We start from the raw sequence: 13,334 nt of genomic DNA, 5'->3' as shown, positions 1-13,334 counted from the left end.
CCGCCTCTGAAACCTCCACCTCCTCCTCCTCTACCCCCTCCACCCCCCCAGTTACCCCTTCCACCACCACCACCCCCCCAGCCACCTCTTCCAGCACTTTCTTGTCTCTTTTGCCATGGAGGCATTTCAGGAGGAGGTGGTTCAATCTCTGTTGGTCTGCCTCCACGGTCAGGGACTCTCCCCATCAGAACCTGTATGGAAAAACAGGTCATTTTCAGAGTTACAAAATAGCAGTAATAACTTGAAGAGACACAGGATTTTCTCCTGTGAACAGAGAAATGCTGCCTGCTGTTTTCAGGAAATTTGGCCCCTCAGTGCAGTGCCTGACAGCAGAATCACTATCTCCTGTCCCTGTAACACCACAACAGAACTCTGAAAATGTTCTCATTTTTCACCTCTAAAACAGAAATAACTGCAGCTGGCTGGCTCATATTACTTTTGTGAATTTTTAATGAAGAACACTGCAGACCTGAAGCATTAGTATTGCAATAAGCAATACACATACTTCATATATAATATATACAAATGCACATATATATTCATACAGAAAAGACTCCTTATGATGTGGCTCTTCTACTTAAATTTCAAAGTTCAAGTTCAAACCTAATCAGCCAACAAAAAAAAAAAAAACAACTGGCAACCTGATGTGCAGTTCTCAAAGGCACACCAGTCTGGCTAACATTAGAAACTACTGACACTCAGTGAAGAGCCAGAATGAACAAAATATGCAACAGGCTACAGTTGCATATTTTGCAACACTTCCAAGAAAAGGTAAACACTTCCAAGAAAAGGGAAAAAAATGGCATCTTGACTATGGCAGGTATTACTCAGTGTATAAAAAGAAAAACTGCACTGGACAAAGTTAAACAAAACAAACATCTTTGAAGAACAAAGATGTATCCAAGTAAGTCTTTTTGTTGTTGCTTTTGTATTTCCTAAACTCTCTGTGATCAATGTTAACATTCCCTGATCAGTCCCAGGCACTCCAACTAAAGTCCTCTTAAGAAAAAAAAAAACCCCACCTTTCTCTGAGATCCTGCAGTAATTAAGAAATTTCCGAGTGTTAAGGATCAAAACATTTTAAAGTATCTAAATGAGGTAAAAAACATTAGAAAAAATCTGTAAATACCAGATCAATAAAATCAGGTTTAGTCAGCACTTGAATGGTGAAACTCACATCACTACTTGCAAGCTTCAGCTTTTATCACACACAAGAAATCAGCACTAGGCTGATTCAATACTGCAGCCAAATCAGGTAATTTTCAGCAAAATGACATTTTGAGAGGTTTGCAAATGCCCATGTCCATTTCTCACTGCCAGAAGAGCATACCTTGTTGATAGCACAGGCAGTCTTCTCCCGTGTTGAGCCACTGCTGGTTCTTATGATCTTGGACAAATCCTCGCGAGCAGCGAGAAGGTGAGCCAGTGTAATGGTGGACTTTGGAGACAGCGCGTGGCGCTTGGGCTGATAGATCCGAGCTATTTCATCTGTTTTTACCTGAAGGAGAACATCAAACACTACTTACCTGCCAGGTATCAAACACACCAACAGATTTACTATAAACCATGTGCTGGTCTCAGTAAGTTTCAATTTGAACATGAGGTGAGGTGTAGCTTCTGAAAATACAAACTGTATTACAAAACATAGTGCCAGTTAGCAGCAGTTCTCTTCCTGCTGGTGGAACTGTTACACAGAACGTGCTGCTGATTATGTCTAATTGATGCTGAAACTTAGCACCAGTACAAAAGAAACTCCTCTATCTACTGGCATCAAACAGATTCTTTAATGTCTTCCAACATGTCTACAGACTAAAACTTCAGGAGTCCATACTGCTCTCTCAAGAGCTTTACATAACCATATTCAACAGATTGCTTCTAAACATGATGAAAACACAGCAGCTTCAACATAAAGTAAATTTGTGGAAACAACTGAAAATATATCAGTGCAACAAAACACTTTTGCAAGCCATGAAAAAGTGAGACTGAGAAGAGGACAACATTAGATTTTTTCCAAGCATGCTTTGATGCTTCATTTATTTAGCAGAAAAGAAAAATAAATATACTTTCTGGGAAAATCTAGAATGACCTTCAGAGTGAAGTAAAACATTTGTTATTGGCTAGACCAGACCATGCTGAACCTTTACAAGACTGTTCTGCTTGGTAATTACTCCATCATTTGTGAACCCATTTCAGTCTGCAAACTTAGCCCTCTTGGAGGCTGAACAAGTTACAAAGAAATGAAAAAAAAAAAAAATCCCCAAAATGCCATACCAAAAGCAAAGAAACTTACCAATATCTACTTAATGGTGGGGAAAAAAAGGCAAGGCAAGCTACCAATTTTAAAACTACAACAATTTGTCTCTCAGCTTAAAAAATAAAAATCTCTAAATTACATCAATGCCAAAACATTTTCAATCCCCAAAACCTTCTCAAAGATGTTATGAACATCCTTCAAGGGAAATAGGGAAAAAAAAAGATTTAAAACAGTATGTTATTTTGAATTAGTAGGTAACCTGGTTATTTCTGTAACTGCATATATTTCACATCAACAGTCTTTACAAGACAGGAAAACGAATCATCTGACTACTTTATCATCAAAAATTTCTTTAAACTATTGTTCTATTTCAAAAGGGCATTCATTGTTTTTATGGAACAATAGCAAGTGACAAAGTTTTATCTGCTTAAGTTAGTCATCAGTCACATCAACTACATTTTAGAAGGATACTTTAAATTTGAAGATATGTAATTGTATTGGTACAGCTGTAAGGAAGTTATACAAGCAGGGACATCTCCTGGCTTCTCTGAGCTAAATGCCTCCCTTTTCCTTTCTTGCAGCATAAAACATTCACAACCCCTTCAGAAATTAAACAGCGAGCTACTCCAACGCAGCACAGTAGCGCCTCGACTCATGTGCTCCAGTGATACTTAGTGAACTTCATGCAGTTGACTGTGCACCTGTCAATGACAAACTGTGACATCACAAAAACTTGTAACAACCCATACTTTCAATAAGCTTTCCAAGTTTTAAGATTTATTCATCTTAGGCTTTCTAAAGAAACCTTTGGAAGGAAAGCTGATCTTGTCATTAATGAACAAAATCAGCTGCCTCCAGCTTCCCATGTGTCTTCATCAAATTACAGACTTTGTGTGTCTTATCTCCCTACTTTTTGGGATACAAACAAGATGCATTTCCAGCTCAGAAATATCATAACGATTTTTTAATATACAGAGTTCTAAGAAACAGTACAAATGAAATTATCACAATTAAAGAAAGAAAAAATACAGACAAGTGCTTTGGAATTTTTAGTGACTGGAAGGATTACAAGCAATTGTGTGATTTTCTCGCGCAAGCTACTATTCAAATAACCTGTTCAACTGAACAGCTGTTCATCTAGTAGAATCCAAGATAGGGGGCAGTCACTGTAAGCTCTCAGACTTTGTCAACAGTACCTTTTTACACCCAATTTATGTTAAGGCCCAGTATTTGTCTTACTTTTGAATCTGCACGAGGTGCAGAGGTTCCCTCCTAGTTTACTTCATTGGAGGGTGTTAAATACAGAAAACAGGGAGATGGGAACTTTAATTAAAGTGAGAAACCCCAAGAAAGGATGCTAGAATTTCCAACTATGAAGCTATAAACAGTCACAAAGGATGGACTGTGCCATGCCTGGTTAAATCCATCCCCTTCCTCAATACCTAGGATTTGGATATTACAACTTGAGATGAGAACAGGCTGGAAAAAAGGTAACAGTGATGGAAGTGCATTTGAGTATTCACGTGGCACGCATATTCTGTAGGAAGACCTGGGGAACAGTAGCAGACTCCCACCTACAGGAAGCAAAAAATAATCAAGTTTACCTTTGCTCTATCAGACCAGCCAAAAGACTGCACAGTCACATCGAGCCTCTTCATCAACATCCGCCGCCGACACTCGTACTCACTGCAAAGAGCATCATTGATCTTCTCCAATCTTTCCTGCAGGGTTACAGTAAGAAATTCAAACAGACAAATATATAAAGTTATAGAGGTCAATTCAAACTTAACCCCATCCATCAACTAAGATGTCTATCCCGAGGTGACGACTACAAACTGCGTAGCATCTTTGTAATGCTACAGTAGTATGCATGTACAAAATGATTTGAAAATGAACAATGGATGAATCAACACAAGGCCTGTTTTATAATGTCAATTTTGGAAGTATACCTGATTATCACTGCTAGTATTTAGCAATTGAATTTTAGTATTAACATTCAGCAATAGAACAGTGACTGTAAAAAGGCAAAGTTAAATGAAGCCATATCCATTTATTTTGACCATCCTGTTAAATACTGAAAAGAAATAAAAAAACTTTTCTTTACCACTTGGTCAGAGTTCAGAGGTTTTGTTAGCAGTGATTTCCCCACATGGTTATTTTTAACTTTTGAGAGAATGTCCTTCACCTGAAAAAAACCACACATCTCAGAACACAAATGATATTTAGATTTATTTTAGCAAAATTTGTTACAATCTCATTTTGCTACTCAGAAGATCAAACACAGCACGTTTGTTTTAGTGGACTCATGGAAACAGATACAAATCTTCTAGCTTATGATCCACTATAGAAAGATATCCTGAGTACTTTTGTGAGATGACCAGCCTCTATACAAAAATATTTTATGGCATATCACTTGTCCTCCCACTAACAGAACAATAGTTATATAGCAAATTTATCAAGTGCATATATTAGTAGGTAGTAGGACTAGCTAAATTACTCATTTTAGATACTACTAAGTGTTGAATGACAACAATTGGAAGTTCAGAGCTCTGTTGCCAAATGTTACACTGGGCTACAAAAAATCAGGTGATGGGTGTTAAGAAAGGCAGGAGATATGACCAGCATGCACTCATTCTTTCTCATTAATGTTATTCTAATCCTACACCTGGTTCCAGCTAACATTATGTTTAAAACTTTTGCATTCACTCCAAATCAAATTTGCTCATACTTCTTCCACTAGATCTTGCCCTCAATAATTAGAGATGAAATATGCTCTCTCTACCTCTCTCACCACTGCATTCTCCTCTCTCATTACAAGAAATCTCCTCCTCTTCTTGAGTGAACTGCCTTTGGCAAAGCCCATCTAAAATCATTACCATGAATGCCCACAACACTTGTACATAGCTTGAACATAATCCAACTGATTTTTCAGCTGGAGTTGACTGCATGGATATTATTGTTCCTGCAAGTTTTGTACAGTCTGATGGAGAGAATTACATCTTTATTTGCTTTAGTAAATAACCATGGGGAACCAAACAAAATGAATAAAACCAGAATTAATTTTCTTTTGTATGTCAAAGGAGGGATTAAAGTAGTGCATGCTCTACAGTAAAACCTGTAACTGGGGACAGCCATTAGATACATTTGCAAGGATTATAAATCTTCATGCAGGCACACAGGCATTTACATTACATTTGTCACAAAGGCATGGTTCAAAGCTCAGTTTTGAGCTTCACACGTTACAGAAATATCATCGCTAATTACTGCTGTGAAAAAAAATTCCAGATGTCAAAAGCCAAATTCTGGAGCACCTCGTTAATTAAAAAAAAAAATATTTAGAAAATCAACTCTCATATGGCAGGATTTTTATAATTATCGCTTTTTTTTGTGTATATGAAGAAAAATATCTAATCTCAAATTTTCTGTGAAAATCAAGGTTTTTGTTCTTTCTTTTTACATCACTGCTGGGCAGCACTCTGGCAGGTTAAGAACACAATATCCCAGAAAAAGTCTGAGGTAAATATATTGTGCAGTGAACAAATTAAGGGAAAACATTGCTATGACTCTAACAGAAAAGATAGTCTAGTAGTATCTGAAAAGTGGCCATCTAATTAGTGTAATACTCCCTGTTATTATATTCAATTCATATCAAAAGAGGTTACAATAAGGGGTGAAGTTCCATTCCATGTACCATACTGATCCCACCAATCCTTCTTCTCTGACAAGTCTTGCTTCTCTATAACCTTTTTCTTTACAAAAAACAGTCCAAGGTTGTCTGTCTTCTGCATGTAGCCAGTTTTTTTCACTGAAGCATGTACACGGTGCCATATTCCACTCCAAAATACAAATGCACCTAAGCACAAACTATGTTTGAATATAAATAAATGTTTGAAGACCAAAATCTAAAGTTAATAATCAACAACAGAGTAAGATCAGTATGACAACAAGAGATGAACAGATCAGTAATGAGTATATAAGAAGGAATGAACAACAGATGAATTAAAAATTCTATGGGGAAAGAGGTGTCTATTCATATACCACTGTGGTCAGAAATATTACCTCAAAGTTTGAAAGAGAGTCTATCAAAATGAGACCAGCTGCTGAAACAAAAACCAATACAAAGCAAAATGAAAAAATCCTCAATGTAATTTACAGTTAGATTGTGAAAGAAGATGTGAAAGCCAGTGATGCTGGATACTACCTAGAGATTAGAATTATTTTCAGTTTGCAGCTGCAAGGACAACTAAGAGGCAAACAGAACACCGGGTTCCACATATGAAAGCCTCACATTCTGCCATCACAAGTCAATCACTGCTGCACACTCCTGATTTCCATGAACTGAAAAGTGAAAGGAAGTTTAGAGAGAACAATTAAGGAAGATAATCAATGATTATCAGAACTAGAAGAAACAAGAGCAGGTAAATGAAACAATCCTTTACTGACTGAGAAGTTGCCCCCAAATTTCTGCAATGTTTTCTTTCCAAGTTAGAGAACACCTACGTAATTTTTATTCAGCACAGCTTTACTAATCAGTAACAGTTAAGGAGGAATCTCTTCACTGATGAACTGGTCTGTGGTTTTGACACACTGTAAAGTCATATTCAGATTAGTGAATCTCTACTTACTCCTCACTCCCATCAGCACGGCTCATGGGGAAATCCTACATCTATCATGGTGAAACAAGCTGAGCTGCCTTACAGCTGAAGAACACATTGTCCAGCCAGGACTGGTGACAGAGGTATGAGCACAGGAACTCTGACACACAGCAGTCTGCCAGAGGACAAGAATACAATGGATGTGAGAATCTATGCTATAATCTGTCTTCCCACACATGATAGTTGCCCTGGACCGAGAAGAATATGCAGGAGTTTAAAAAACCCACCACAACTCAGAAAGAAGTCTGCACAAGTAAGTGGAAACAAAACCAAATGCAGTGCCCTGATAAAAGAGCAGTGAAAACATACTCAAAGAAACATAAAACAAATTGTAATAGTCAAATCATCCTAATGTTTTTACACATTCTGGTGTAAATATAAAACCAAATAATTAAAACTAGATGTAGACAAGTATATTTGACTATTTGACATATCACGTAATCAATGACCTTGGTAACGCTAACAATTTTTGGGATTGCTTTGGGAGTTCACACAGTCTCTAAATATAAAATGAAAACAAATAAGCCATTGGATCTGCTTGGGACAAAAAAACCAAATTCAAATCTGCTGCATAAAATAAACAGTTATTCTACTGTTAACAAACAAAGTGTATCCTTAATGAACATGACATTTCTCATTTGTTTTGTAATTCTCTACAACTGAAAAAAAATTAGCTCCCATTTCATTACCATGTTCAATGTATTTATTAAATATCCTCATCTTCTATCAAAACAGAGAAGTAATTTTTACATTTAACACATTTTGCACAGAAAAACATCATATATGTATGCACCTCCAGAGTTTTTCAAGATTTTGAAAAATCCTGACCTGTGGAAAGGTGTCATATTATTAATTTAAAATAGCAACACTTTGAGGAAAGAATGTTGCCTTAATTAGTCATAAGGTGTACTGTACAGTTGCATAGAGATCACCCAAAACCTTAAGCACAAAATATTTTTAAGCTTGTTTCATATACCTGCAGATAAATTCAGTATTTATCTAACTTTAAATACATTTTTGTTTGACCTGATGTCTGGTGAACAGGACAACTCTTCGATCTTGTTCCCTGCAGTGACATTAATCCTTACTGCCCAGGCACCATTACATCTGTAAAATTACTACAGATCAACAGTCAAATGAAACACATTAATTTAAATAATAATAAATTCTAGGATTTCTACCCAAATATTTTAAAAAAATATTCTTCTCACACTTCACTTAAGTGTTATTTTAGCTTAATTTTGTCTTAGTTTGTTCAGTAGCCCTTTATAGTTTCTTTTCATTCCACCGATATGTGAAAAGTAGCAAAGTACTTTTAATAATGTGGGCCAAAAAAGTTCAGAAGTCTTTTGAATAATAAATTAAAAGTTTTTTCAAATAAACAGTATTAGAATGTCACTTCGTAATTAGGTGTGAAACTCACACTACCTTGATTGGAAAACAGCCAGATGCAAGCACTAGTTACAAAGCACAACACTGGCACGAACTTTTCTGAATCTTTCATCAATGTTCATTTAGAATTTATGGAGGTTTTGGCACTAAATTTCAGGCTGACTCCTAGATTCCCCCTTCGTAAATATACTTTACAAGGGAACAGCATCTTAAACAACTTAAAAATTACTATCAGTTTTTCAGTACTGTATAATAAGATATGCTTAGTGATAGAAGGCTGCACTGTCTATTTATCTCTCATTTTCTTAGATATATTGATAACTGATACCCTAGGTAATTAGAGGAGATTCAAAAGACACTTGCTATGATTGTACATTCAAAGTCTGAGCTACTATAAAATTCATTTTGAATGAAGAAAGCAATCCTGATTTTATAATAATCTCTTAAATAAACTAGAAAGTCACTTAAAACAATAAATGTTCTAATGTTCCATACCAAAATACAGTGTGTGATCTGGCCTTTGGTAGGTTGCTGCTGCACAGCCAAACTATTCTCAGAACTACTCCCACAGCTACTGACAATGCTGAAGATGCTAGACAGAGACAAAGAGTAGACATGTTGAAATGCTGCAGATACATTTGCAGATACACTAAATAAAAATACTAGATCAGTTTGTAAGTCTGTATTATGAATGCTATAATATTAAACATCAACAGTGAAATTTTATGCAGAATCTAATTAAATCAAAAGCCAAAAAATATTTGGAAAAATAAATACATCATTTCAAGTGAATTTCTGTGTTCATATTTTAAAAAAGTAACAAAATGGTGCTCTTAAAAAAATGTTTACAAAACCAATGAACTTTAATTTGTGGCACCACCTTTCTAAAGCAGCTATACCTCTAAGTTTAGGTCTCTAACTCTTTCATCTATCAAACCTGTCCTATATTAAAGTAATGAAGGACAAGTAAACACATCGCAGAAATTCTACAAAATCTATTGCAAGGTAAGAAAAAAATCCTTTGTTCATAAGGGATGAAACACACAGACAACAAATTACACTATTAATGCGAAGTCACAGAAGATGAATGAACTAGTTTTGCCACCTTTCTACACTCTGAAGTATAACCACTGTGGAACTGACAGACCTGAAAACTACTGGAAAATAGTCAGAGGCAGCATTATGAAAAAAAAAAAAAACAACCTACCAAAACCAAAGATAAAATGCTTTTCAGATTCTGCTCATTTTTAGTCCTTCTGAAAGTGTAACAGTTTATACAAACTGGGATGGCCACACCATGCACAACTGAAGCCTGTGATGCTGTCTGATAGGAAATGTCAGACTTTGCAAAAGGTGGCAGACACCAGGTGTCCAATAATGCAAAGAAAACATTCTATAACACTATGTGTGTATGAAGGAATTGGTGCTCCAGGTCTGGTCTTGCTGTCCCACAACTGCAGAACCAGAGTCCTGTCCCTACAATGCAATGAAACTAAATCTGCACCAGAGAAGTGAAGCAAGGAATTGAGCAAGGAAGGTCACAGCCTATGAACATACACGGATGCAAACACAGCTATCACTCACAGAGGGAGATCAGCACAATCACGCCACTAGTCACCAGCTGTAACTCTGACATTTTCATTCCCAAAACAGTGCTAGAATTGTTTCTTCATCCCTTCAAAAATATTTACTGAATGTAAAGATTTCCTTAGAACTAAATAGATCAAGCACAGATATAGTGTAGGAATAGGCAGTTCCACTTGCACCTGGGTGATGCCTTTTATAAATTAACCTATTTAAGGTTTTGTCTTGTCACACTCAAGACAGATGTGAGAAAATCATGCAAGTAACAGGCCCTCTCCCCAAAATCTCTGAATGTTCAACTGCCCAATTGTTGATGAGGAAGAATGAAAAAAACAAGCACAATCATGTCAAATTATTAAATTCAAAGACTCAGAAGCAGAGGGAGTTTTTATTCTACCCTACAGAGGGGATCAGTCACTCTCTCCCCAAACACTAGAGAGAGATGAAGAGCAAAACTTTTAGCTGTCTGACAGAGAAGATAAATTCCACCTCAAGAGCCTATTGACATTCTGCAGTAAGGAGATCAGACATCAGTAAAATGAGTTAAAACCTGGAGGGATACAACAAAAAGAACTATGTTGCTGACAGGTTTAAGTTGGCTTATTCACTAAATACTGGCAATTCAGGCATTTTCATCCTCTTCGGCAACAAATCCACACTTGCAATTAAGAAATTAATAAACTAAAAAGGACTAATTTAAGTTTTGGATATTAAATTTAAATACATTCCAGAAACGACTACAGGTATATAAATGCACAAACAGTCATTACCCAAAGTTTTCTGCTTGCTACAGCACATCTGAATGGGTAAGAGGAAAACTTCTACCTTAAACTTGCATGGCAAAATATGTCTGATCAGGTACACTGCAACCTCAGGAAAATGCTGAAATACTTCACCTCATAACTCAAACAGTTTACCTTAAAAGACTAAGCTGGCTTTCAGAATTAAAACTCTTTTGCACTTGTCAGGGTTTTTATGGGTAAGACTGCTGGGCCCTTAACTCTATGACAAATGCTTACAGGGACAGTGCTTACAGTTTAGCAGCAGTAAGAAGATGTAAAAGCTCATACCTTTTGTTCCACGCTGGTTAACAAAGGAGGAATACCAGAAGATGAGGAGTTTGGCAGACCCAGCGCATCACAAATAGTTTGCATTTCCTGAATAACTTCATTGTGCTTTTCCAAATGAGAACCTTTAACTTTCTTGCTCTGCAGTATCTTTAAAGCCTGAAGTTCTGTACTTAGAAATACTAGAGAGAAAAGCATCATAACAGCAGATTTAGAGACACTTAAGCATTTCTGCATCCACATTCTCAGTACAGCTACAATAGCTTACATTTGCAAGATAACCATGATAAAAGGGAGACTTTCCGTTCTCAGTTCTCTCCTGAATAGGTCAGTATGTTTCCTACTCTTTACCTCCATTTCCTCTCACCTGACTTCCTACCTTCAGTCTACACACTGCATTTAACTGTTCAACTCCCTTCTGCCACCAGATCCCAAGTTCCTTGGCTAGTTTCACATTACCACATTAGTTCCTGCTGCCACTCCTTCGTCCAAGTCCAACTTACACTTAGACATTGCTTCTCTCAATTCTGCTCTCAGCACCTTCAGATTGTGCATTTCTGTTCAAGCTGCCCTGAAACCTCTCACAAACACAGGAAGCAAGGTGAGCTGGAACAACTGGATCAAAAGAGGGATCAGGAGGCCCCAGCAGGTTGCACCATAATTTTAAAAGAAATTTTAGTTTCTGCTAAACAGTTTTTTAATGCTGCTCTATTTTTCACTTTGCACAAGTGAGTTGATGCATGCTGAGCTAGTATGTAACAACTGTACACATAAACTTAAAAACACATAAAGAACTCTTCAGTGTAAATCGTTCAGTTATGATAAAGCATACACATAAAATACTGTATGATAAATGGGAAAAATTATTATTACTCACAAAGGAGTTTAAGACAATCTTCTTTCTCTCTTAATCTGTCTTTGATGTCTCCAGACACCAGTGATGAATATGGACAAGCCATTTCTCTCAGAAAGCCACTAATTTCAAGCTGGAAGCTCTCTATATCTTTCAGTCCTATGGAAATAAATGGACAATTAATGGCTTGTTACAGAAACATCAAAATACAATCTAATTTTTTTAACATATACTTCTATTGCAGATTTCAACAGCCCAAAGATTAACCATCTACCCCCCAAGTAATATTTTCCTTTAAAAAGTCCTACACACAAGAAGATATGCCTTCTAATAGTATCTTGTACTCATGCTTTGAATGAGGTAATGCTACAGCAGTCTGTGAAGACATGAGCACAAATGACCATCAGAAAGAAGCGGACAGTTTATGTCACTATATAGCATGTCAATGTAACTAATTTTCTGATGAAGAAGTGACAGGAGTCATGAGCCCGTTATTTTCAGTGACTGGTTTTAGTTCCACTACTTTTTGGTGAAAACATAAGTAATATAAAATTTCATCCAAACTCCAGCCCCTGACAGAAATAATCAGGCAGTGCTAAGAAGCACTCCAGGTATCTACACACAGTGCTGACAGGAACACTGTGCTGGACCAACAGCCGGGAAACACCCGGCACTGCAATTTATGCCATCAAAATATGATTACAGGCATGAACGTACTTTTCACATTTATTTATATCTAAAACCACCCCAAATCACCTTATTTTTTCCTTTTGAACAGTCTTCAGAACAGAAGATCTTAATCTAAGTGCCACATATGTACAAATATCAGCCTGAGTTTGGCTACCTTTCAGCTTTCTTGTAAACTTCAACACTGTAATTTCACTATTAGCTGAACAGTATGGGTCTAAATCCACTGAACAAATGCTAAATTCATTTTGATATACCATCTGTTGCAGTGATGCTTTCTTCCATATTACAAAGTGACTTTATCTGGGAGCCTAACCAAATGCAAAGCTCAAAAAATTCTGGTGAAGACAATCCATTTTCTGCTGCTTTTTTCAGGGCCTCCTCCTCCAACAGGGCACCTGTGTACCTGCAGAGACAGATAAACATTAGTAATATGAAGTAAGCATAACATAAAATATACATATTTTCAAACTATTTTACTGTAAGCTGGTTAGTAACTACATTTAAAGGAATTATTCTTTCTACATTACTTTCATCAAGGAACAATTCAGATTTCTTTCTTTTAAACACACCAAAATGTTATTGGTCATTTATACACAAAATAGTTTGTCAGAAAACATGAGACAGGCACTTTCATATGTGTATGTGAAAACATCTTTGATCTCTCAAAACTCAAGTGTTAACTCAAGGGTTTGGTCAAATTTCCTTCTAACAGTAAAATCTAACTGCCCTGGAGTACTGGGAATAACATAACGGCAAACTAAATTTGGCACAGTTTTTGTCCCGCACCATCCGAAGCACATCGAGGGAGGTGGGCAGGCACCAGAGAACGAGGCGCTGCC

General features: G+C 36.7%; 1 protein-coding gene across 1 annotated transcript in view; it reads right to left on the bottom strand.

Moving 5' to 3' along the window:
• The window catches only part of FAM98B (family with sequence similarity 98 member B), a 14,819-nt gene extending 1,524 nt beyond the window's left edge, over positions 1-13,295 (bottom strand). Inside the window, exons 1-8 of the mRNA XM_005417632.1 lie at positions 13,282-13,295; positions 12,750-12,898; positions 11,830-11,964; positions 10,956-11,134; positions 4,359-4,439; positions 3,859-3,975; positions 1,331-1,498; positions 5-191 (exon numbers count right to left, since the gene is read on the bottom strand). Coding sequence (XP_005417689.1) covers positions 5-191; positions 1,331-1,498; positions 3,859-3,975; positions 4,359-4,439; positions 10,956-11,134; positions 11,830-11,964; positions 12,750-12,898; positions 13,282-13,295 — 1,030 coding nt within the window. The remainder of the gene's footprint in view (positions 1-4; positions 192-1,330; positions 1,499-3,858; positions 3,976-4,358; positions 4,440-10,955; positions 11,135-11,829; positions 11,965-12,749; positions 12,899-13,281) is intronic.
• Between the last annotated feature and the right edge of the window lie 39 nt (positions 13,296-13,334).

The sequence above is a fragment of the Geospiza fortis genome, unplaced genomic scaffold (genome assembly GCF_000277835.1).
Source record: "Geospiza fortis unplaced genomic scaffold, GeoFor_1.0 scaffold54, whole genome shotgun sequence".
Classification (NCBI taxonomy): Eukaryota; Metazoa; Chordata; class Aves; order Passeriformes; family Thraupidae; genus Geospiza; species Geospiza fortis.
This window is presented reverse-complemented; position numbering and strand designations above follow the sequence as displayed.